At 37.1% G+C, this 23,745-nt stretch overlaps 3 protein-coding genes across 5 annotated transcripts in view; all 3 read left to right on the top strand.

The window, feature by feature from the left end:
- Positions 1 to 3,192, top strand: part of aimp1b (aminoacyl tRNA synthetase complex interacting multifunctional protein 1b) — a 116,543-nt gene extending 113,351 nt beyond the window's left edge. The window contains exons 4-7 of the mRNA XM_042713917.1: positions 231 to 389; positions 1,506 to 1,723; positions 2,716 to 2,884; positions 2,968 to 3,192. Coding sequence (XP_042569851.1) covers positions 231 to 389; positions 1,506 to 1,723; positions 2,716 to 2,884; positions 2,968 to 3,134 — 713 coding nt within the window. The 3' untranslated portion in view covers positions 3,135 to 3,192. The remainder of the gene's footprint in view (positions 1 to 230; positions 390 to 1,505; positions 1,724 to 2,715; positions 2,885 to 2,967) is intronic.
- Positions 3,193 to 3,765: 573 nt separating this feature from the next.
- On the top strand, positions 3,766 to 13,236 carry sgms2b (sphingomyelin synthase 2b). Of its 3 annotated transcripts, none has more exons than XM_042713905.1 (6): positions 3,766 to 3,920; positions 7,133 to 7,657; positions 9,324 to 9,441; positions 11,124 to 11,277; positions 11,396 to 11,568; positions 12,512 to 13,235. In XM_042713905.1, the coding sequence occupies exons 2-6, from the start codon at positions 7,149 to 7,151 to the stop codon at positions 12,695 to 12,697; spliced, it is 1,140 nt and encodes a 379-aa protein (XP_042569839.1). In that variant the 5' UTR covers positions 3,766 to 3,920; positions 7,133 to 7,148; the 3' UTR covers positions 12,698 to 13,235. The 3 variants fall into 3 exon arrangements, with proteins under 3 accessions (XP_042569839.1, XP_042569838.1, XP_042569840.1); XM_042713904.1 differs by having other exon boundaries at positions 3,767 to 4,024; positions 12,512 to 13,084; XM_042713906.1 differs by lacking the exon at positions 3,766 to 3,920 and adding an exon at positions 5,388 to 5,716 and having other exon boundaries at positions 12,512 to 13,236.
- A 1,912-nt stretch (positions 13,237 to 15,148) lies between these two features.
- On the top strand, positions 15,149 to 18,860 carry LOC122135166. Its single transcript, XM_042713879.1, has 4 exons — positions 15,149 to 16,114; positions 16,813 to 17,422; positions 17,572 to 17,837; positions 17,951 to 18,860. The coding sequence occupies exons 1-4, from the start codon at positions 15,700 to 15,702 to the stop codon at positions 18,205 to 18,207; spliced, it is 1,548 nt and encodes a 515-aa protein (XP_042569813.1). The 5' UTR covers positions 15,149 to 15,699; the 3' UTR covers positions 18,208 to 18,860.
- The last annotated feature ends 4,885 nt before the right edge of the window (positions 18,861 to 23,745 follow it).

Here is a 23,745-nt window from a genome sequence, read left to right as displayed (position 1 = left end):
ACAACAATAGCCTAAACAGTACAGAGAATGCATCTTAATCTAAACTATCAAGTGACATGATACAAATCACACAGAAGAGGAAAGCACCAACAGTTGACCCCCGACACTAGTGTTCTGACCAAGCCCCAGCCCCCACGCATGAATATGCAGCACGTGAGAAACCCAATGTGCAATCCTTCACACTGTGAGACACAGATATGCAGCAGGACATACACTTGTGTGTGTTTCAGGAAAGCTGCATCAGGAGAGAGTTCTGACGGCTGCGATCGCATCTAAAGCAGCCCTGCTGGGGGAAAGGGCCCCTCCGCCACAAGCGGCCCCGGACACGCGGTCAGAGACGAGCGCCGCACACACCAGACATGACGGGAGACGCAGGAGAGAGAGGAGAGGTGAGCCCGAGGAGCCCAACATCAACAAAAACAAGAACATACATGCATCATTTCATTTGAAATCATTACGGCTGAACTTTCAAGAAATCACAGTTTAGGCACAAAGTACGAGGATGTGTTCCTGTAGCTTAAAAATCATGGTGCTCTCAACACCGAGGTCATGGGTTCGATTCCCAGGGAATGCATGTATAAAATCATGCAATAAATCATATATATATATAAAATCATGCATGATAAGAGCATCTTCCAAATGCAAAAAAATCAGTCATATATATATATATATATTATATATATATATATATAATATATATATATTATATATATATATATATATATATAAAGAGTTTTCTGTAAATTTAATATATATATATATATATATAATGTTGTTTTCATATTTATATAATATAATATAATATTGTGTATCTGTGAAATTGGGGAATATCTTTGACAGAGAATGAAAAATGTGATTTTCTCTTTGTAAAAAAAAAATGTTTTAAAAAGAAGGTTATAAACAACTATAACTCAAAATTAATATAAAATCCTTTTGTACTTATTTATGAAAGGTGTATATTTCAGTCATATATATGAAATACATTTATTAATTCATGAAAGGCGTACTTTCCAGTTTTCAGTTTTGTATTGATTTACACAAAAATAGTGATTTTTTCTTTATGAATTTATTTTGTATCAGTTTATGAGAAGCATCATTTTCAGTCATGTATGAAACACATTTTTATCAATTTATGAAAGATGTCATTTTCATTTACGTATGAAATACTTTAATATTAATTTCAGTAATGCATAAGTATGGGTAAGTTCTAAGTTTTTTTTTTGTATCTTTTTATATAGATAAAATTTTGCTTATTATGCAAAAGGAGTTTCAGAATAAGCTGAAGGCTTCAGCCGAACTTTTTCGTTTAATATGTAAAATGGTGTATAATTATGATGAAATTGTGTCTAAAATAAAATGAGGGTTCCCTAAGTCTAAAGCGCCACATCACACTAAGTTTGGCATTACATGGTTATAATATGAATGTAAATCTGAGTAAATATTTTTCATGAATCATATTTGTATTCAGAGATTTGCGAGAGTCGAGAGTCGTGTTTATGTCTCAGGTTTGGATGCTGCGTGTCTGAACGGTTCTGATTCTGCATGCACTCTGATGCGAGAGCAAAAACCCGATGTGTCCCGTCTGGACCTGCGGGTCGGCCGGATTCTGGACGTCCGGAAACATCCAGATTCAGAATCACTGCACATCCAGGAGGTGGAGCTAGGAGAACCCGCCCCCAGAACCGTGGTCAGCGGACTGACCAATCACATGCCTCCAGAACAGGTTAGACACTCCCCTCAATCTCATTAACAAACCTTTCAAAAACTTGTGAATCAACTTCAAGATCTTTTTAATCTCCAAAGAACCATATATATACACGCAAAACCTACTAAATGAATAAATACATTTCTGATATAGTGAATATAAACAGCTGCTTACTACATAATAAAAATATAAAGCACATAAATCCCGTGCAGAAAAAAACATACTGTTTATACTATTATTGTATTATTTATAATATTTTTTTCTGGACATAATAAACTGGAAGCATATTGTAAATGTACTTGAAATTAAATATATTTTCCAAATAAACCCTTTAATTTAAATATTAAGAACTGCTGCTATTCATGATTTTTATATATATATATATATATATTATATATATGATATATATATATATATATATTATATATTATATATAATATATATATATATATATTGGACAGTAGTCATAAATTTAAAAAACACAACCACATAAAAGGTTAGGGTAAGATTATGATTAACAATTTTAAATAACAACAATGCATAATTAAATTTTACTATTTGAAATAACCACTTTAATGGAAATTATATTTATAATTTTAAAACAGCTGGGGCCTTTCTATGTGAATCTCTGTTAAAACTGTAATTTATTTCTCAGCATCATTACTCCATTCTCAACATCAACACTACATTCATAAATCACACAAAAACTACAAAAATCATCCCAAGAAACATTCTGATTATTATCAATGTTGGAAACAATGTAGATTTTTCAGAAAACAGTTGTGCTGCTCAATATTTTTGTGAAAACTGATACATTTTATTTTTCAGGATTCACAGATGAATAGAAAGTTCAAAAGAACAGCATTTATTTGAAATATAAATTTTTTGTACAGTTATGTCTTTACTGTCACTTTTGATCAATTTAATGTTTCCTTGATGAATAAAAGTATTAATTTATTTTATAATAATATCATATTAACTTCAAACTTTGTATGATTGTGTGTGTGCAGCTGGTGGGGTGTCTGGTGGTGTTTTTGTGTAACGTGAGGCCAGTCAAGGTAAGAGGCGTTCAATCGCAGGCCCGCCTCCTCTGCGCTGTCAATCAAGAGAGAACGGAACCCTTAACTCCGCCCACTGCCGCTCAGCCTGGCGACAGAGTCACCTTCCAGAATTACCCCGGTAAGAGACGCTCACCAGAACATCTGACTCACTTTCGCCTGTAAACGCAGTTGACTTGTAACGGATTGTGTTTGATGTGGCAGGTGAACCCGAGAAAGAGCTGAATCCCAAACAGCGGATCTGGGAGCGTTTACAGCCCGACCTGTGCACAGATGCGAAGGGCGTGGCCACATATAAGGGCGTGGCCTTTGAGGTCCGCGGGAAGGGCCTCTGTCGGGCCCCGAGTGTCAGCAACGGCGAGATCAAATAACAGTCAAGCTTCATTTGTGTGTGACATCAAAATCTCACAAATAAATTATTAAAAACTACCAAAGGCCTCAGTGTTCTGCATAAACAAAGCACCAAAAAAACAATCGGAAATATTAGTCAGAAAGAGCCGAGACTCAAGATTCAAATATACAGCAGAAACCAAAGCATTTCGAGACAGGATAGAGTTGAAGCAGCTTTGAGCAGGTTGTTGCACCCTCTGCTGACCAACAGCAGATAAAGCACTCAGAAACATGACAGACATTATTCATAACTCATACATAACACGTCTGCATCATCATCAGCCTCCCCATATTCAGCAAACTAAAGCGGATTTATGAGATAATTAAACATTGTGGACACATACAGTAGCACCAATGATCAAGATCGCATAGAATATTAAATATAATTAACTCAATACTCAAAACAGAATATTCTGGATTGCATTATTTATACATTCTATATAATATATATTTAATATCTTAAATAATATTTAATACAAAATAACATACATATAACAAATAAATACAATATATATGATTATGAAAATGTAATTGCATTTCCATGAGTACAAGAAAACATGTAAGATAGAGAGGTTTTAGATATCATAATATAACATAATGTTTAATGTTTATGATTTAGTAATATCCTGAGGTCTGTACCCGCTCTGACTCAACGCTTCCCGGAGTGGGCGTGCCTCTGAGCTCAGGTGGGCGTGGCCGCAGGTGTGGGCGGAGACTGGCGCCCCTTCTCCCAAGCACATCGTTTTAGTCTTTCCTCTGTTAAACAGGTAAATCGCCTGATTTATATCTCTTTTTTTCTTTACTCACGCATGTCATTTGACATATCGACGCTGTTTTACGCACATGGTGTGAGGATTTCAACTTTTAGCAGGTAAATACAGCGTTTCTTTCTCTTTTGCGTATGAACTGACTTTATTGTAGATGAGCGTTCGAGTTGTAAACATGATTTTAAAACATGATACTGACTGTAGAGAAGATTCTTGAGAAATCCGGTCTGATGTGGTTTATATTTGTGTCTACAAAGAAAGTTCCAGAGACCAGTGAGCCTTCTACCTAGAAAGCATTTCGGGCAGGTTTTGATGTCGTCTACGTTTAGAGGCGCGTTCTCGGTGATTGTGTTTATTTCGGGATCTTGAGATGGGTTTTACCGGCAGCCGCGCGCTGATCGATCATTATTCCATTACGATCCGGATGGTTCTGGATCTTTTTTTGTGCTCCGATGATGCTGCTGAAGGTCTCGGGGGCGCGTGCGCGTGCACAGGTGAGAGGTCGATGACCTCCGCGGCAGCTCAGCAATGCTGTCAGGTCAGATTCACTGTCAAACATTTACACACAATGAGTCAAACATCCTGTGACTTTCACAAGACAGCACTGATATAAAGTATCATCCCAGGTGACAAAACATGGTCTATGAACGGTTTTCACCTGGTTTGTGTCATTTGTGAACTTTTGAATGTTCTCAAAAACAAAAGGTAACATTTAAAATATGTTAGACAACCCTGATAGCACACGTACATCTCAGAGGCGTCTATTTGACATCTTCAATTTTTTTAGAGCGTTTGACATCTTTCCTATCAGATGTCAAATAGACATTTAGAAGATGTCTTTAAGATGTTTATGATTTAGAATGAATGTAAAACTGACATCTTAAAGACGTCTGCACACAGCAGATGCTTTCCAGATCTTTAACAGACCTCCTGCAGACGTACCTGTGCTATCTGGGAAAAGTAACTTTAAAAAGAACCTTACCAGATCATTTTGAGAACGTTTCCTGTAATACGATGCTTTTTGTACATGCACCATGGCAAGCCTGTGGTATTCATTTAAAATACCATGGTATTTGCATATGGTAATCATTCAGTACTGTGGTTTTACCATCTACAGTAACACCACCATTCAGTAGACAAATAAACATCTGATAGACGTCTTTAAGATGTCAGTTTCTGTTAAGATCTCTTCATCTGGAAATCATCTGCTGTGTACAAACATTCTGATAGACGTCTTTAAGTTTGACATCTGATAGGAAATACATCTCAAAGACATCTTCTAAAAGCAAAACTCAAAAAAATACATCTTGCAGATATAAATTAAAGCAATAAGCCCCGTAAAGCCATGGTTCACAGTGAATAGATTCATACAAATAAATAAATATATAGGAAATCATTTTCACCATACAATCAAATGATATTCATACAAATAAATAAATATATAGGAAATCATTTTGACCGTCCAATCAGGGGAGAATCAGCATTTCACATGAGAATGGCACAAACCGGTCTGACGGCTGTAGGGTCAGCAGAGATGTGAATGAGCGAGGTGAACGTATCTGTGTGTTACAGGTTTCAGGGTGTGTCAAACACACACGTTCACACTGAAACGCCCGTTCTGGTGAGGCGTGTACTGAACAAACACACACATTCATGCTAAACTGCCTGAAGGTTAGTGGCCTGAAGTTAATAAACACACCCACCCATAGATGCATGTACATGCATGTGTTCATGCGTTTATTCACACATGCAGTTCCACGTCTAGAACTGGAAGCACAGAGAGATTTGGCTGTTCAGTAAGATACAGGGATGCAATGGGGAGAAAAAAATGCACGTCAGCAAGTGTTCGATTTATGCATTGATAATCTTGCTTTTGATGTTTTATAAACAAACCTCCAGAAGGTTTGTTTATAGCCGTAAGAAAATTAATTTACCAGTGGTTTATTTATTTATTGTCTTATTATTTTTGAAAGTTTTGTTGTTCTGTATAATTATTTGTTGAGAGGATTTATCATCTTCAGTGCTTTAACTATATGCCTTGTTTGTTTGTACATTTTTTTAAGCAATCAGTTAAATTTCTACTGACATTTTTGCTCAAAATTTGATTGAAAATGCCAAATAACAGTGTTTATTTGAGACAATACTGAATCATTCACTGAGTTAAACATGCAACATAAATTGAGATCATGTGACAATAGTTTTAAATGTTAACACACACATATTTATATCAGAATGATTTGTAATATTTTTTACAGGAGTGTCTTCTGCTCATCAAAACTGCATTCATTTGATCAAAAATACAGGAAAAAAATGAATATTGTGAAATATTATGATGTACAATAACGTTTTTCTATTTTAATATACATTAAAATATAATTTATTTCTGTGATGCGCAGCTGTATTTTCAGCATCATTACTCCAGTCTTCAGTGTCACATGATCTTCAGAAATCATTCTAATATGATGATTTATTATCAGAGTTGAAACTGTTCTGGTGCTGAAGCTGGGATACTTTTTCTTTCAGGATTCTTTGATGAATAAAAAGTTAAAAAAGAAGAGCATTTATTTAAATAGAAATCTTTTCTAACAATATACACTACAGTTCAACAGTTTGGGGTCAGTGCATTTTTATTCTTTCTTTTTATAAAATAAATTAAGACTTTTATTCAGCAAGGATGTGTTAAATTGTTAAGAAGTGATAGCAAAGATTTATATTGTTAGAAAAGATTTATATTTGGAATAAAAGCTGTTCTTTTAAACTTTGTATTCATCAAAGAATCCTGAAAAAAGTATCAGTTTCCAAAAAAATAAAAATAAAAATATTTGTCAGCACAACTGTTGATAATTCTAATAATAAATCATCATATTAGAATGATTTCTGAAGATCATGTGACACTTTATACTGGAGTAATGATGATGGAAATTCAGCTTTGCATCACAGAAATAAATTATATTTTAAAGGATATTAAAATAGAAACCATTATTTTATATTGTAATAACATTTTGGAAGATTACTGTTTTTTTTTCTGAATTTTTGATAAACTAAATGCAGCCTTGATGAGCAGAAGAGACTTCTTTAAACATTACAAGTCTTACTGACCCCAGACTGTTGAACAGTAGTCTATATATACTGTATATATATATATTGTATATTTAATATTTCACATTTAATGTTACATGAAATATTAAATACTGTGTTAAATTTTGTGTTAGGTGTAGTGTATGAGCAATGGCAGCATCTCATCTTCTGGACGAACGAGAAGATGACGGACCCAACGGTGGCTACCATGTGATGGTGACAATAGAGGATAGGCGACACCCCCAGACCACGCCCACTGGACGGCCACACCCCTCTTCGGTCATGTCCAGTGGCGATCAGGTTGACGACAAGCCAGACGACAGCAAGCCGACACGTTTTTCGAGGGGTTTCCGTAAAGCCTTGCGGAAAAACCAGGACTACATCCGCATCCCTGTCCCAAGATCCAGCCGCTCCCGGTTGCCGTCAGAATGGTGGAAGACGGGAATCGCCTTCATCTGGGCCGCATTTAATCTCGTCCTTACAACCGTCATGATCACCGTCGTCCACGAGAGAGTCCCGGATAAGTCCGTCAGCCCGCCGTTACCGGACAAGTTCTTTGATTATGTGCCGCGTGTGGAGTGGGCGTTTTCCGTCACCGAGGTGAACGGGATGATCCTGGTGGCTCTGTGGTTCATCCAGTGGCTCTTCCTCAAGCACAGGTGAGCATTTAGTGAGAGTCCAACCCTGATAGCACACGTACATCTCAGAGACGTCTTCACCAAACATACAACAAATATATTTTTTTAAGTGTTTGCTCATCTGCAATACGTCTACAGGATGTTTCCTATCAGATGTCAAATAGATGTTTAGAAGATGCCTTTAAGATGTTTATGATTTAAAACAAGACGTCTTTCAGATGTTTGTACACAGCAGATGCTTTCCAGATGAAGAGATCTTTAACAGACGTCTTGCAGACGTACCTATGCTACCTGAAAACTAGGAATGCATGATTAATTGAAATGAAACTTAAATCGTGGTATGGCTTAGAGCAATTATCAACTTAATTAAAGGAGTAGTTCACTTCCAGAATGAAAATTCTGTTATCAATTACTCACCCTCCACTCGTTCCAAACCTGAATGAGTTTCTTTCTTCAGTTGAACACAAAAGAAGATATTTTGAAAAATGTTGGTATCCAAACAGTTGATGAGCACCATTGACTTCCATACTATTTTTTTTTTCCCTACTCAACTGTTCAGATACTAACTTTTCAGTGCGTCATTGTGTTCATTTACACTTGGGCAGCTCATGATCCAGTGCTTTTAGTATCTCGGATCACAGTAAATGCTGCTTTACATAAACTCAATCTGCATCTGAGTCTGAGTCACTTATAATGTGCATTTAGAAACGCAACATGCGCCAAACATCCTCACAAACTTGTAATGAGAAGCACTTATAAACCGGATTTTGTCAACAAAGGAGAGGCTTTAAGGGCTCCTTAAGGATAAAAAAAAAAAAAGCTTGATGATTTAATGTATGGAAATATAGAAATTAAAGACATTTAAAGCCATAAATATTAGTATAATTTACTGTAAATAAAAATTATGAAATGCTCCTTTTTTAATTGAAATGATACAATAGTAATAGTCTTATTTTGTTGGATATTTTTATTATTATTTATATTTGTAATGTTTTTGAAAGAAGTCTCTTCTGCTCACCAAAGCTGCATTTATTTGATCAAAAACAAACAAACAAAAATTAAAAAAGTATGAGATTGTGGAATATTATGGTAATTTAAAACAACCGTTTTCTGTGTGAATATGTAATTTATGTATATGATGCAAAGCTTCAGCATCACTTCCACAGAAATATTGTGCAGCACAACTGTTTTCAACATTGTTAATAATCAGAAATGTTTCTTGAGCAGCAAATCATCATATTAGAATGATTTCTGAAGATCATGTGACACTGAAGACTGGAGTAATGATGCTGAAAATACAGCTGCACATCACAGAAATAAATTACAGTTTACAATAGAAAACAGTTATTTTAAACTGTAATGATATTTTAAAATATTACTGTATTTTTGTATACAAATACAAATAAATAAATGCAGCCTTGGTGAGCAGAATAGACTTATACGGTTTTAATTATTATAAACTTCTGACCAGTAATGGGTGTATCTGTCACGAAAGTTTTGGTCAAATTGTGCAGCACAGTTTCATTTCAACATGTTTTTCAGTCAGTCAGATCAATCACAATCAGATTGGTTTCCCCCAATCGTGCAGCCCTATGTCTTGGTACAAGTTAAATAAAAAAGCTTCACAATATAAACTCATTATACTCACTCAATCCCATGATTCCTCCTCCCCCCGTTGTTTTGACAGAGCCATCGTGGGCCGAAGGTTTTTCTTCCTGCAGGGAATGTTGTATATGTACCGTATGGTGACCATGTATGTCACAACTCTTCCTGTTCCCAGCATGCACATGCACTGCGCCCCGAAGGTATGTGACGCTCAATCAACAAACACATATGAATGCAGTGTGCAAATAAAAGTCATGGAATACTGCTGTAATGCGTCTTTATACAAGTTTAATACATTCAAAATGAATGCAATCAAACGCAGATCAGTGTCAGATTTTATTACTTCACCGTAAGATGCCCTTTGCACGTCTGCAAGATTATGGTATTTTCACCAATATTGGCTGATATTTTGACATTTTGAGATGATTGTTACTGCATGGTTAATGTACACGATTTCTGTTTCCAAATAAATTTTAACTTAGATTTACATTTACATTAACTAACTAACATTTACATTAACTAACATCTTACATAAAATAACTAATGTAACTCATACAGTTCATTTGTATTTCATAACATGTACAGTAAATCAGCCAACCTTCTTTCTAGTATCAGTATTAGCTGTTTAAAAACCAGGATTAGTCAACAGCTGATTTAAAAGAGTCTAAAAAGCAAGTAGAAAATCATAAATCAAGATATAAGGGATTTAAATGAACATAAAAGACTTTCTGAGATTTTAACTGAGGTGTTTTTTGCACATCATAGATCATAAATCAAAGAGCAGTAAAGACAGGTTACACTCACAGTATGGATGGATGAATAATTATGAGATGCTAGAAGATTTAAAATGCATTAGAAGAAAATAACTCAAAATAAAAGCTCAAAATTAACCATTGCCTCAACTGTGAGTGTAACCTGCAGGTTAGTGCTCTTTGATTTAACCAATAAAATGGCTGTAAAATAAATGCTGCAAAATAAGTCCTTAAAAAATGCAATAGTGTGTTTATATATATTTTCAATGCAGAGTAATGTACGTTTTTATCCCACAATTAACTATTCTCACAATTCAGACTTCAAACAATACCTATCACAAATCCCACAATCTATACCACAATCCTAACGCTATTGTACGTTTTTATCCCACAATTCAGACTTCTCACAATTGCGAGTTTGGATCTCACAATCTGGACTTTTATTCTATCTTGCAATTCTGTCTTTTTTTTTATTAATCAGAATTGAGTTTACATCTTGGATATAATGACTTGCAACTGTGAAATATAAACTCACGATTCATATTTCTTCCCTCACAATTTGGAAGGTTTATCACACAATTCACACTTTTTTCATATTAAATGTGTTTATAACTCACAATTTAGACTTTTTTTTCTCAGAACTGATCTAATCAGAACTTAATCTTGCAATTAAAAACATAAAATTGCAAGATATAAACTCACAATTGAAACTTTTTTCTCAGAATTGCGAGTTTATCTCACAATTCCAAGTTATAAACTCCCAATATCTTATAGTCTTATATAGCTTATACCCAATATCTTGCATCTTATAGTAACTTGCAACTGCAAGATGTAAACTCGCAGTTCTCAAAAAAAAAATAAAAAATTCTGAATTGTGAGATTTAAACTTGCAATTGCGAGAAATAAGTCATAGTTTGTGAGACAAAAAAAAAAAAATTCCGTAAAGATCACGTGTATATTATATATATCCGTAAATGTATCATATATATAATATATATATATATATATATATATATATAATTATTATTTTATTTTTTTGCATGCAATGCTGAATTGCAGCATGCATTCCTGGGTAGCTTTAGTGTTTTTATCTCATGCCTGTTTTATGTTTGGTCTGCTTCCGTCTGTAGCTCTACAGTGATTCTCACGGCAAGATCAAGCGTGTTTTGCAGCTGGTGTCTGGAGGAGGTTTGTCCATCACTGGCTCTCATCTCATGTGCGGAGACTTCCTGTACAGCGGTCACACGGTCATGCTGACCCTCACCTTCCTCTTCATCCAGGAATGTGAGTATGAGGAAACCATCATCATCATTTTCATCGGGTCTCTGTCCACTTGCATTCACACGGTTGTTCTTTTGAACCCAGTTGGTTATGTTTTGAAGTGAGTTGTTTTGTGTGGTAGACTCGCCCCGCTCCCTGCTATGGCGTTGCTATCATGTGATCTGCTGGTTTCTAAGCGCGGTGGGTGTGCTCTTTATCCTGATGGCGCATGAGCATTACAGCCTGGACGTAGTGGTGGCGTATTTCATCACCTCACGTCTCTTCTACTGGTACCACACCATGGCCAACCAACAGGTAAAAGCTTATAAAAGCTGCTGTTTAACTTCCATTCCATATTCTTGCATGGAAACTCATGTGGAAGACTGAATATTTGCTGAGAGTCAGCTGTGTGATGACATGATTAATAATAAATATTCACCTATGTTAAAAATCTGGGATCAGTCTTAATGGTGCAGGTCAAACTGACCCTAATTGGATTCAATATAGTCTAAAAACACACTATGAAAAAACGAACAAATAACAAAATCAGGTAAAAAAAAAAAAAAAAAAAACTATGGAAGCTTGTTTCCACCATGCAAAAAAAAAAAAAAAAAATTAAGATAATTAAAGTTAATTGCAACTTTTAAATTGGAAAAAAGTCAGAATTGCAGGATATTAACTCAGAATTGTGAGATTCTGATAAGATTCAAAATTCTGATAAGAAAAGTTGGAATTGTGAGATGTCAAACTTTTTTTTTTCTGTGGCAGAAAAAAAAACGGAATAGTGAGATTTGAAACTGTGAGGGAAAAATGTAAAAATTCTGACTTTATATCACATAATTAAAAAAAAAAAAAAAAAAAAAAATTTTTGAGTTTAGATCTCATAATTTTGACTGTTTTTCTTTCGGGGGAAAAAGTCAGAATTGTTGCAATTTCCATTTTAATTATTTTTTATTCCATGGTGGAAATGGGCTTTCATAAAAAAACAGTAGACTTTTAACATTAATAGTAACAAATCATAGTAAAATAGCACAAAAAAAAAAAAAGAGGTCGAAAAAATAATCATATATTCTGTGTGCTTTCCCTAAACTCAACTTGTGACTTCAAGTAGTTTTGGCATTTTGTTTCTTTATATGTCATCTTTAAAGCTGCTGAAACAAAAACTAACAATTAGTTTTTCCTACTAATTTGGACCAAAAGTTAAACATTGCATTAAACATGTTGTGGATTGTAAACGGCGGCTTTCCTGATTTCGTAGGCCTTGAGAGGATCGCCTCACAACCACCTGAACCGGATTTGGTGGAGCCGCGTGTTTAACTTCCTGGAGAAGAACGTTAAGACGACGGTTCCCTGCACGTTCTCGTGGCCGCTGTCGCTTCCGTCCGTGTGCTTCAAGAACCCGTGCAAGAGCTACTCAATAGTGCAGAGCGCACGAGACGAATGACGCCACAAAACACTACGCCTGCAAATCGAGATCCTGTTTACTCGAGCGCAGCTTTTTACATGCTTCGAAGAAAATATTTTTGTGCGGCTCCTGATGAACGTAAAGACGTGCTGCCATGGGTTCGTTCCTTATAGTATTTTCAAAAGACATAATTAAAATGTTTATTCTTATTTCTCAGTGAAGGATTATAAAATGTGTATTGTTCATAACTGCATTGTTTTTATTTTAATTTATTCGTTCTTTACCTTGTGAAGCAACTGTATTTGTTTTATGAATGTCTGAAAAATAAATACTATTTTGTTCAGTTTTACACAAATGTGATTTTATGGTTATGTGCATAATGTGACATCTAAGCTGATATAAAAACAACAGGAATGACTGAATAAGTTGTTTTTGTAACTGACAGCGGGTGTGGCTGGGTTTCCAAAGTAATGGTAGAGGTACGTATAGTAAATGTGAATTTTAAATAACATAATTAAGTATTGTACTGTTTTATCTAATACCCAGATAGCACATGTACATCTGCAAGAGGTCTGTTAAAGATCTCTTCATCTGCTGTGTACAAACATCTTATATACGTCTTTAAGATGTCAGTTTTGCAAACACTCTAAATCATAAACATCTTGAAGACATCTTCTAAACGTCTATTTGACATCTGATATAGACGTATTGCAAATGAGCAAATGCTCTAAAAAGTACGTCTTGCAGATGTATTGCAGACATCAAATAGAGTCTCTGTGATTGTGCTGTCAGGGTAATGTTCACCATTGTTTTCCCAATGTTAACTGAATATTTTTCGTTCTAGTTGAACATGATGAGATTTTTTCTTTACGTCTGAAGCGTCTCCATCAAAGATTTTCACCAGTTTAAAGTTTTAAACAGCCTTTCCTAGCATATACCGAAAACTCTTTGCGCAATTACTCGATGCAAACGCATGGTTAATTCAGATATTTATCCGCATTTTTTAGGTGATTCACTCGGTTCAATCAGTCAGGCGGGAATTCACAAGACCCCTCTACACAAAAAAGCGTAAATTCGAAACGGAGCGATAACTGCTAGTTCAGATCTGATGTTGATTCAGTAACCACTTAAGAACTCACTCAAATATTCCACAAACCCTTCCCAAAAATCAGGGCCGGGTTTCCCGATAACGATTGATCTTAGCGCTTAAGAGTGTTTTCTACGAGTAATTTTACGAACGTTCGTTAATGTTTCACGTGCGTTTCCCAAAAATGCACTTAACACAGTCGCGTGCTGTTTTGCATTAAGTGCTACTTTTAACATTGAAATCATTCGCGCCAGACGCTCTATTCGCGTTTTGGGTGTGAACACAGCATTAGGAGTCGCTATCAGTTTGTCAAGTGCTGAAATGTCACCTTATAGAATGGCTCGTAATTGTAGGCTACACGCTCGTTTATTGAAATGTTAAACCTAATGCTGCGTTTCCAGACAGCTCGAATATAATATAATATAATATAATATAATATAATATAATATAATATAATATAATATAATATAATATAATATAATAGGGATATTCTAAAACGCTTAACGTGGTTTAATGTAGGATATTAACAGACCAAACTCACAAAACATCATACTAATAAAGTATACTATCTACAAAAAAATCAGATGAGCCCAGTATATGAATGCAACGCGTTTAACACGTTAAGCCTTTTCCTTCCATAGAAAACCATCATAAGACTTAACTTGTTATTAAACGAGTTGCATTTATATTCAGGCCTCATCTGATTTTTTGTACATAGTATACTTTATTAGTATGATGTTTAGTGAGTTTGCTTTTTTAAAATCATTGTCTTAGTACATTAAGCCACGTTAAGCGTTTTCTTATAACGGTTTTCTATGGGAGGAAAGGGCTTATTAAACACGTTGAGATCATATTCAGGGCTTATCTGATTATTTATAGATAGTATACTTTTATTAGTAATGTTTAGTGAGTTTGGTCTGTTAATATCACTGTCTTAGTACATTAAGCCACGTTAAGCATTTTTCACATTAAGCGTTTTAGAATGTCCCTTTCATTTACAAATTCAAATTGAACTATAATCACATGAATAAAGCACTTGAATAAAGCTGATTGTCCTGCAGGTGACCGCATAAATCTTGCATAAGTCTTCTTACGATGCACTTACGGCTTTACGATTACTCCAGAGCACTCGTAGATCTACAATGATTTTCAAGTGCTACTTAAGTTACGCTGCTTTTTGGAAACAGACTGTAATATTAAGATTATTCGTACGATCGTTTTTACGAACTTCTTAGGCTTACGAAGCTTTTGGGAAACTCAGCCCAGGAACGTGAGTGAAAAAATGAATCATGACCAGACGCTGCTCAAATGAGTCAAATGGGTGAATCGGACACTGGTGTCGTGTGTTTGTTTTCGAATTCAATTCAAGTTTATTTCATTCGAAAGACTGGGAAACTCCACAGAAAGACGCGCTTAGACTTTTTTTTTTAAATAATCACAATCATTCAGACTGGAAAATGACATTCATAAATCAGGTAAATATTTAGTTTTTTAATGTTGTGGCGCCGGAGAGTCCGCATCGCAACAAACTACTAAGAAGAGTTAAAAAACAGCGCATCGATCACCGATAACGCGATTGAAATCCAGTCTGTACGTGTAATATGATTAAGGAGATTTGTGTTTTTGAAGAATTTCATTTCTGAGAGAACTAGAGAATCGGAGAAAACTTACAGGGCGCTGTGCGGAGCTCCGCGGCCGTTAGCTGACATTCCGTTGCTATGGCAACTGTGGAACGGTGCCGTGGCGATGACGTCACAGAGCACGGTATATAAATTGAGGCGCGCTTGTAGAACGACAAAGAGCTTAGGCTTGTTTGAGGATAACTTTACAACTATAGACCAGTCCTTACTGAGTCTCTAGATACAGTTAATAGATACAAGCAGATGGTCAGTTTGATAACTGTACATTGTTAAGTACAGATTATTGATCTGTCAGTCTCAGAACACCAGACACAATGTCCACAGAGGTCAGAGAGGTGCTTCTGGAAGTTTACCTCAACGGCGCCTTCTACTGCGGGGAAAGTTACTGGGCATCAGATGATAGAGATGTGGAGCTGGAGTTTGAGATCACCGATGCCATCTACGACCTTCTCGGCTGCAGTGCATCTCGAGAGATAGACGTGCAGCTGGAGGTTGAGACGGACGATCACGTCTCAGTCGGTTACTGCAGTCCAGGAGAGATGCACGTGCCGCTGGACGCTGATGAGAATCAGGACATCTCAGTCTGTGAAGTGAAAGACTTGCAGCTGGAGATGAACAGGAACGGCAGCGTCTCAGAGCTGAAGATCCCTGCGCTGGTGTCTGAAGATCCGAGTGACCCAGCAGAACCTTCAGTGGAAGACGCAGATGATCAGGAGAACAGCCTAACAGGTGAAGACATGCATTTTCATGCTCTTATTCATGTTTATTCGTGTGGTTAGAGATGTTTCTGATAGTTTATTGTCATGTTGGCTTGAGAAAGACGTAATACTGTTTTCCTATTATTCGTCCACTTCTTCTGACACCCTGACAATTTTCCAAGAGTAACATCTCTTTGAGCTTTCGAGTTATGACTACCAAATTTGGCAGGGACCTTCAGGCTGATCTGAATTTTGTTGCTATATCTTTTCTAACTGATCTGACTTACAGAATTCCTGTAGCTGGCTTCTAAACAAGAGCAAAGTGTGATAGATTTCCATTCTGGGATGAAAACATTTGCCAGTAATGGCTCGTTTAGTGTTTATCCATCTATCGTTCTATCTATCTATCTATCTATCTATCTATCTATCTATCTATCTATCTGTCTATCTGTCTGTCTGCCAGTCGATCTGCTAAACATTGTTGGATACAGGCTAGGAACAGCTAGCAGAGGACTCGTAGTTGTTTGAAAAGGTCTAATTGGTTTTTGATGTGGTTTCTTAGCAGTCAGATAAGGTCTAATGGAATTTAAAGTATGATTTTGATTTTCTCTGAATTTAAAACATTTAAAACATTTAAACTTGAAACTTTAATTTTAAACTGTCAGACAAGGGTTTGGTCAAGTTTGTCATCAAACTTTACTTGCCTTGTTTGTTTTCTTATTTTTTCAGAAAGCACTGCTGGGTGGATGTTCAAGAAAATAAGTGCAGTCTTCCAGCAATTGACAGTAATCTTCCAGACAAATGCACTGAATGCTGCTGGGGAACCTGAAGTGGATCTTCTTGATCCAGAGGAATCATGTGTCCCAGATCCCAGAATTCCCGAGTCAGAATCTGAAGAGAATTTGGTCGATAGTGAACAACCGTGTGTCCCAGATCCCAGTGTTCCTGATCGAGAACCTGAAGTGGATCTTCTTGAGTCAGAGGAATCATGTGTCTCAGATCCAAGCACTCCCGGACCAGAACCTGTAACGGATCTGGTTGATACCGAGCAATCGTGTATCCCTGAACCTGAAATGGATCTGATTGATCCAGAGGAATCATGTGCACCAGGTCCAAGCGTTCCCGAGCCAGAACCAGAAGTGGATCTGGTTGATCCAGAGGAATCTTGTGCACCAGGTCCAAGTGTTCCCGAACTAGAACCTGAAGTGACATCAGAGCATTTAAGTTTGGAAAACTACATCCGTCTAAATGTGTCCCAGCTGGAGGATCGTTTGAGGAGATGTACACTGTCCAAGACTCCTGTCACTGAGGTCTGGCCCAGGGTCTTCATTGGAAATGAGTAAGTAGTCTACTAATAAATACCGTGCATTGAATTAATTATGAATTGCAGGAGTACCAAAGACAATGATATTTCTCTTATTGACTTACAAGCGCTGTCATTTTATTGTAAATCAAAAGACCAACCTAGGCTGTTGTGTTTTTGTGCAGAGAGACTGCATGGGACCGAGATAAACTGAAGGAGATGGGAATTACGCATATCCTAAATGCTGCAGCGCCCAAGAAGGACCTGAAGTTCTTGTTGGGAATGGCGAGCGAGAAAGACCTACTAGGAACGGTCAATACAGGGTCCAGATATTACAGAGGCATGAACATCACTTACTGTGGCTTGCCTTCATTCAGACACTGGGCCAACATCAGCAAGTACTTCTTGCCAGCAGCCAAATTTATCCATAAGGCCTTGAGGAACCCAATGAGTAAGAGCTGACACACACACACAGACACACACACACAATTTCTCATCTTTTATCAAGTGTTCTACAATCTGGGAATGAGTTTTTTGACCAACATTCTGTTTTTCTCTCCTCAGGTAAGGTGTTGATTCACTGCACACAGGGCCTCAGTCACTCGGCGACTCTGTTTCTGGCGTATCTGATGATCTGCCATGACATGATGGTGGAGGAGGCCATTGATCATGTCATAAAGGTGAGATGCATCAAGCCCTATTTCGGCCATCTAAAGCACCTGGCGTTCCTCAATGCCGACCTTGTGCTGCAGCAAAAACTAAAGTTACAGGGCAAAAAAACAGACAAAAAGATGAAAAAATGGCAGATAAAAGCGAAATAAAACACAGATTTTAAAAATGGTGCAGAGATTAAAAAAAGAAAAAATAGAGCACAGATTAAAAAAGTGGATTGCTAAAAAATAGAGCACAGATAAAAAATGGTGCACAGATTAAAAAAAAATAAAACAGATAAAAAATAGTGCACAAATTAAAAAAGTGCACAGATTAAAAAAATAGATCACAGATAAAAAAACAATAGAACAAAGATTAAAAAATAGAGCACAAATCAAATGCACAGATAACAAATACAGCACAAATTTAAAAAAGTGCACAGATTAAAAAATAGAGCACAGATAAAAAAGAGCACAGATAAAATAACAGAGCACAAATAAAAAATGCACAGATTTAAAAAATAGAGCACAGATTTAAAAAGTGCACAATTAAAAATCTAGAGCACAGATTTATATAAAATAGAGCAAAGATTTAAATAAAATAGGGCACAGGTTAAAAATAGAGCAGAAAAAAATTGAGAACAGATAAAAAAAAATTGTTTAAAAACAAGTATATAAAAATAAAAATAAATGGCACAGATAAAAAAAGAGCACAGATAAAATAACAGAGCACAAATAAAAAAAATGCACAGATTTAAAAAATAGAGCACAGATTAAAAAAGTGCACAATTAAAAATATAGAGCACAGATTTATATAAAATAGGGCACAGGTTAAAAAAATAGAGCAGAAAAAAAATTGAGCACAGATAAAAAAAATTAAAAAAAAAAAAAACAAGTGTATAAAAATAAAAACAAATGGCACAGATAAAAAAATATGTATGTATGTATCTATCTATCTATCTATCTATCTATCTATATATATATATATATATATATATATATATATATATATATGAGCAAAATAAGAATGATCATTCAATAATTAGAAACACTTAAAATTTATTAAATGTATTAAAAATATCATTTTTGGAAAAAAAAAAAAAGGTTGTTGTGTGTCTGATTTCTGAATTCCCTCATTCCTACAAAGAAATACCAAGCTTGTGTAGAAAATAAAACATGCTTTATTGAGGCTGGACTTGCATTATATATGTAATACGTTTGCTGAATGTTTATTCTTAGTATATATAATCAAAATACAACGAAACATACCATTACACAGGCATTTCTCTCTACTGTAAATATACTGTAAATATATTTTTGCAATTCTTATACATGTGTATATGCAGTGTTTCTTTATTTATTACTTATGGTATATGTCATAAACTGTTCCTTCATTTTATTGGTTAAGTTTTATAACTGCTGGCCAGCCTTTGTGGAAGCGGATCCAGTCTAAATAATGTGCCACTTTAGTATAAACGCCAGGATGATTGGGTTTGGCCCATTTATCACCCCAGCTCACTATTCCCCACACGTACGACAAACCAGACGCATCTGTGCACACCAGCGGCCCTCCGGAGTCACCCTGACACGAGTCCACCTTCCCCTCCAGGTCACCTGACACAGAGAACAACCAATGACTGCTACCAGAGCAAGTGACAGGAGAAACAAAGCTTTTCTAAACTTTGAATCAATTGCTTCACAAATTCTAATGTGTATATAATTGCGTTATATAAATCACGTTGGAATATGAGTCGCAGCATGTTTTAGGTGATAAAATCTCTGACTTATATTACAGAAAATACACGTCATACAGGTTTGGAAGAACCTGAGGGTGAGCTTCATTTTCGAGAGAACTACTCCCTAAATGAAAGCAACTGAAGAGTTAGACATGCATTCAAGGCACATGTTTGTTACGCTGTACACTGGACGAAGAGAAGAGAAGCGCCGGACAACTCACAGATATCGCACACCGGACACATCGCGTTCAGTTCAAGACAGCAGTCAAAAACAGTTAATCTAATTACCAAACAGGCAAATGTTCACTTCAAGAATGAACAATGTTTTGTCAAATACAACGGTATTTGACAAAACGGAGCAAACAGAAAAAGGTTAAACGTTACAGGCTCAAACTGTAGCACAATGAAGGAGAAAGTCTAGGAACACTTGTTTAATATAAAACTCAAACAGGGATACGCACTACCAAACACAAATGTATACGAGGACAGACACAGACTAAGAGGAAACTCAAGGTATTTTAAACACAGGGACTAACAAGATAACTCATAAGACAACAGAATGAGCTAACCAGAACAACTCAGGAAAACTTGGTCATAACTAAAAACTCTAAGACAGATAATACATGTTACACTTTAAGGTTAGGACACTAGACAATACAGACCTGCTAGACGAAAAAGCATAGTAGCTGTTCTGAACGGGTATTTACTGTACCAGCTGACCAAAAGTGAATTGGTTGAGACAAAGACATGGTTGGCAGTGTTAACTATGAGCGTGTGGTGATAGGTTGTACCTGATACAGTGGGCGGCGGCACTAGCGGTGCCAGGATTTTTATTGTAGTTGGGCCTCCAGAAAACTGGATGGGCCAGTTAAAATAAGGCCCCCCCCCCCCCCTCCCCCCCAAAAAAACGGGTTTCCCTTCATCTCCATTCCAGCGCTTTTCTGTGGCACTGAGGACAGCAACTTCCACAATACACCTTAATTTTTGGCATTTATCTGAGACGGAAAGACCCAACACAAGCGGGCAGGGAAACTGTCAAAATTGTTAACTGTTTCTGAGTTTTATAAATATAAAAACGTCCGCCAACGTCATTCATTTCATTGGATCACTTGGGGTAGAAGCCGCTGATTGGCTGAGAAGCTTTCACTCAAAGCTTTCCTCGTAATGATGTGGATGAACCGCTAGAATGAAAATCACTCACTACTCATAGGCCTGGGCCAAAATGGGTGGGCCCGGACCTAAAATGGGTAGCGCCGCAGCTGGGCGGCGGTCAAAACCCAGCAGCCGCCCAAATACGCCCCTCCGCAGCGGATCGAACCTTCATCATGAATGGCCACCTGCCACTGTATCTGATCCTGCAGGGCAAAGGTCACACACAGAGCATTACCTCATGTTCTCAAATAGACATTTGCTGCCTAGTGTTATTTGGTCCATTTAGCGATTAAACTTCATTGATGTTGTTTTACTTTGATTTAGATTTTTTTTGAGCTGTTTCTTTACATTTTTTGATAATCAAATGTGTGTGTGTGTGTGTGTGTGTGTGGATTGTGTGTTTTATTGATTACAGTAATTTCAGGAACAACAGAGACTGAACCGTGCTTATCTTTGAGTTGCCCAGAAATGTGAGATAACGTAGAGAGATCCGACACTTTGTATCCTTATTATTTATATGTGCGGTGTGTTTGACATTGGTGTATTACTTTGAATTTTTTTCTTTAATGTACACATTTCAAATCATTGTTTTATTTAGACGCGTTTACAGCATATCTTTCTAAACACCTCTTTTTGCAGTTTCATTTCTTTTACTGAGTGGTATGATGGGTACTCTTAAATGCATTTTTGCCACTGTTGATGCCACTTTCATGGACTTTCCGCAGCTGCTATTTGTGTTAAAACTATGCATGAAAAGCTTTGTTTATATCTCTCAGCCTATGGGGAAATATTACCTCAAACTATCGAACTGGTAGTTGATTCAGATTGTGGAAATCCGTGGCAGCTGATACCTCCTCTTCTTCACGAGCCCCGAATGAGAAATTGAACTCGCCCAAAGATGAGCTCTCAGATCCATCCGGAAGCTCTACCGGGGTGGACGACACACAGGAGGATCGGGAAGTCAGTGGGGAGTCACCTTGCTGAGCCATTCCCTCCTCCCTACACTCTTCCCCAATGCACATTGCTGCGGTCTCATACCTGGAAGTACAAGGACCGGAACAGGAAGCACAAGGGGTGACTCACGGTCTTTTAAAAAACAACACCAGCAACAAGAGTATTCCCACCATAAGTAATTACAAACAAAAAATACACCATCCACCAACGAGCAACAATTCATTGAGCCACAGGTGGCACTCCTGGATGATTCTGGGTGCTACCATGGTGGACATCGCCCATCCCAGAGCCTACGCAATGACTTTCAAAGCCCGGAGGGTGTAGTCAGTCGCCTAGCACAGTTTCTGCAAGACTTTTGGATTGGGACCGCCCTCGAGCAGCTCTTTCAATGCCTTGGAATGGCAGACCTGCAGGATGGCCATGACATGCAGGGCAGACGCAGCTTGTCCAGAAGCCATGTTAACCTTCGCCACGAGGGACGAAGAAAACTTACAGGCCCTGGATGGTAGTCTTAGATGGCCCCACCAAGTGGCGGCATTTTGCCAGCACAAGTGCACCTCAGTTGCTCTCTCCACCCGGGGGACCTCCGTATACCCCCTCGCTGCACCCCCATCGAGGGTGGAGGAACTTGTATATCGTGTCCTGGCTGAGAAGGGGGCCTTCCATGATTTCGTCAGCTCCTTGTGCACCTCCGGGATGAAAGGTACTGGGGCTGATCGTGGCTTAGAGCATGGCTGCCATTTCCGTGTCTGCCTCGGACTGAAAGTCAATCCCCGTGGGGTCTGGCTCGGCCGAGGCATCTGTGTCAGATGGCTCTAGCCCACCTTCCGATGTTGCGAGTGATACCTCGTTTTCTTCAAGACCCCCAAATGAGAATTTTTTTTATAGTTTTAAAGGAAATAACTCTCAAAGATCGCCGCTGAAGCACCCAGGGGTGCTCTCATAACACTTAGCTGTGCGTAGAGAGGGAAAGCCTGCTGTCTGTGCCGTAGATCCAATGACGAGAAGATCGAGAGAATGAATGCTGCAATTCTCATGAAGAGATGCTGCATCGGCTTCGAAGAACAAAACTAATAAGCCAGCTTAATGGCCAGCTATGCAAAGCTTGCGGCCCCTAGTGTCGAACTTCAACACAGCGTTGAAGTGACCGACTGAAAGGGAACTCAGAGTTTCCCATCTCAGGGTAAGTCAACTCAGAGTCCACATTTCAACTCAGAGTCAGTTGAACCTCCTTATTGTAATGGGCCCCTGGTCTTTAATAATGTTCTCAAAATGTTATTTATACGTCATTCATTGAGTGTTTTTTTCTGAATAGTGAATCTGGACATTTGTTTACATATTTTTAAGTTACTATTTGTTTCAGAACGTTTAGAAAACCTTCAAAAGTAACGTTATCCACTATGGTACATTGCCTTAATATTTACGAAACGTTCAAAATAACCAAGAAAAAAAGTTTTTAAAACATTTTAAAAACTGGATGTTTTGAATGATCTGAGAACATTTAGAAATAATGTTTTCATAACTTAATGGGAACGTTGGCAAAACATTTCTCAGAACATATTTTGTTAGCAGGGTATGTGTTAAATGGCTACTAAACTACAATTGATTTCTGTATGGAGAAAATTGGCTCAAAGTGTTTTTTAAAAATTGAATCTCAGGTTTAAAACAGGCCTGTGACGAGAGGATACAAAAACACGTTTGCATTTGCAAGATAAATATACAGAATCTAGTTTTTGCAAATTTTGTCTTAATGACATTTATATGTGGTTTAAAAAAGTGTCTGCTGTGTGAAAACAACATAAAACAGATTTAATGATCACCACAAACTACAAAACACTTAGAAACAAAAAAAGAGGCAGGACTAAGC

This window comes from Cyprinus carpio, chromosome A23 (assembly GCF_018340385.1).
Source record: "Cyprinus carpio isolate SPL01 chromosome A23, ASM1834038v1, whole genome shotgun sequence".
Lineage (NCBI taxonomy): Eukaryota > Metazoa > Chordata > Actinopteri > Cypriniformes > Cyprinidae > Cyprinus > Cyprinus carpio.
The sequence above is the reverse complement of the archived record's forward strand: the minus strand, read 5'-3'. Positions and strand labels throughout refer to the sequence as shown.

Bases quoted from the DNA above. Each gene is read 5' to 3' on its own strand.
- sgms2b (XM_042713906.1), top strand. From the start codon at position 7,149: ATGGCAGCATCTCATCTTCTGGACGAACGAGAAGATGACGGACCCAAC. The intron at 9,442-11,123 runs GTATGTGACGCT...TTCCGTCTGTAG, and splicing joins ACATGCACTGCGCCCCGAAG to CTCTACAGTGATTCTCACGG. The intron at 11,569-12,511 runs GTAAAAGCTTAT...CTGATTTCGTAG, and splicing joins ACACCATGGCCAACCAACAG to GCCTTGAGAGGATCGCCTCA.
- LOC122135166 (XM_042713879.1), top strand. From the start codon at position 15,700: ATGTCCACAGAGGTCAGAGAGGTGCTTCTGGAAGTTTACCTCAACGGC. The intron at 17,423-17,571 runs GTAAGTAGTCTA...GTTTTTGTGCAG, and splicing joins AGGGTCTTCATTGGAAATGA to AGAGACTGCATGGGACCGAG. The intron at 17,838-17,950 runs GTAAGAGCTGAC...TTCTCTCCTCAG, and splicing joins GGCCTTGAGGAACCCAATGA to GTAAGGTGTTGATTCACTGC.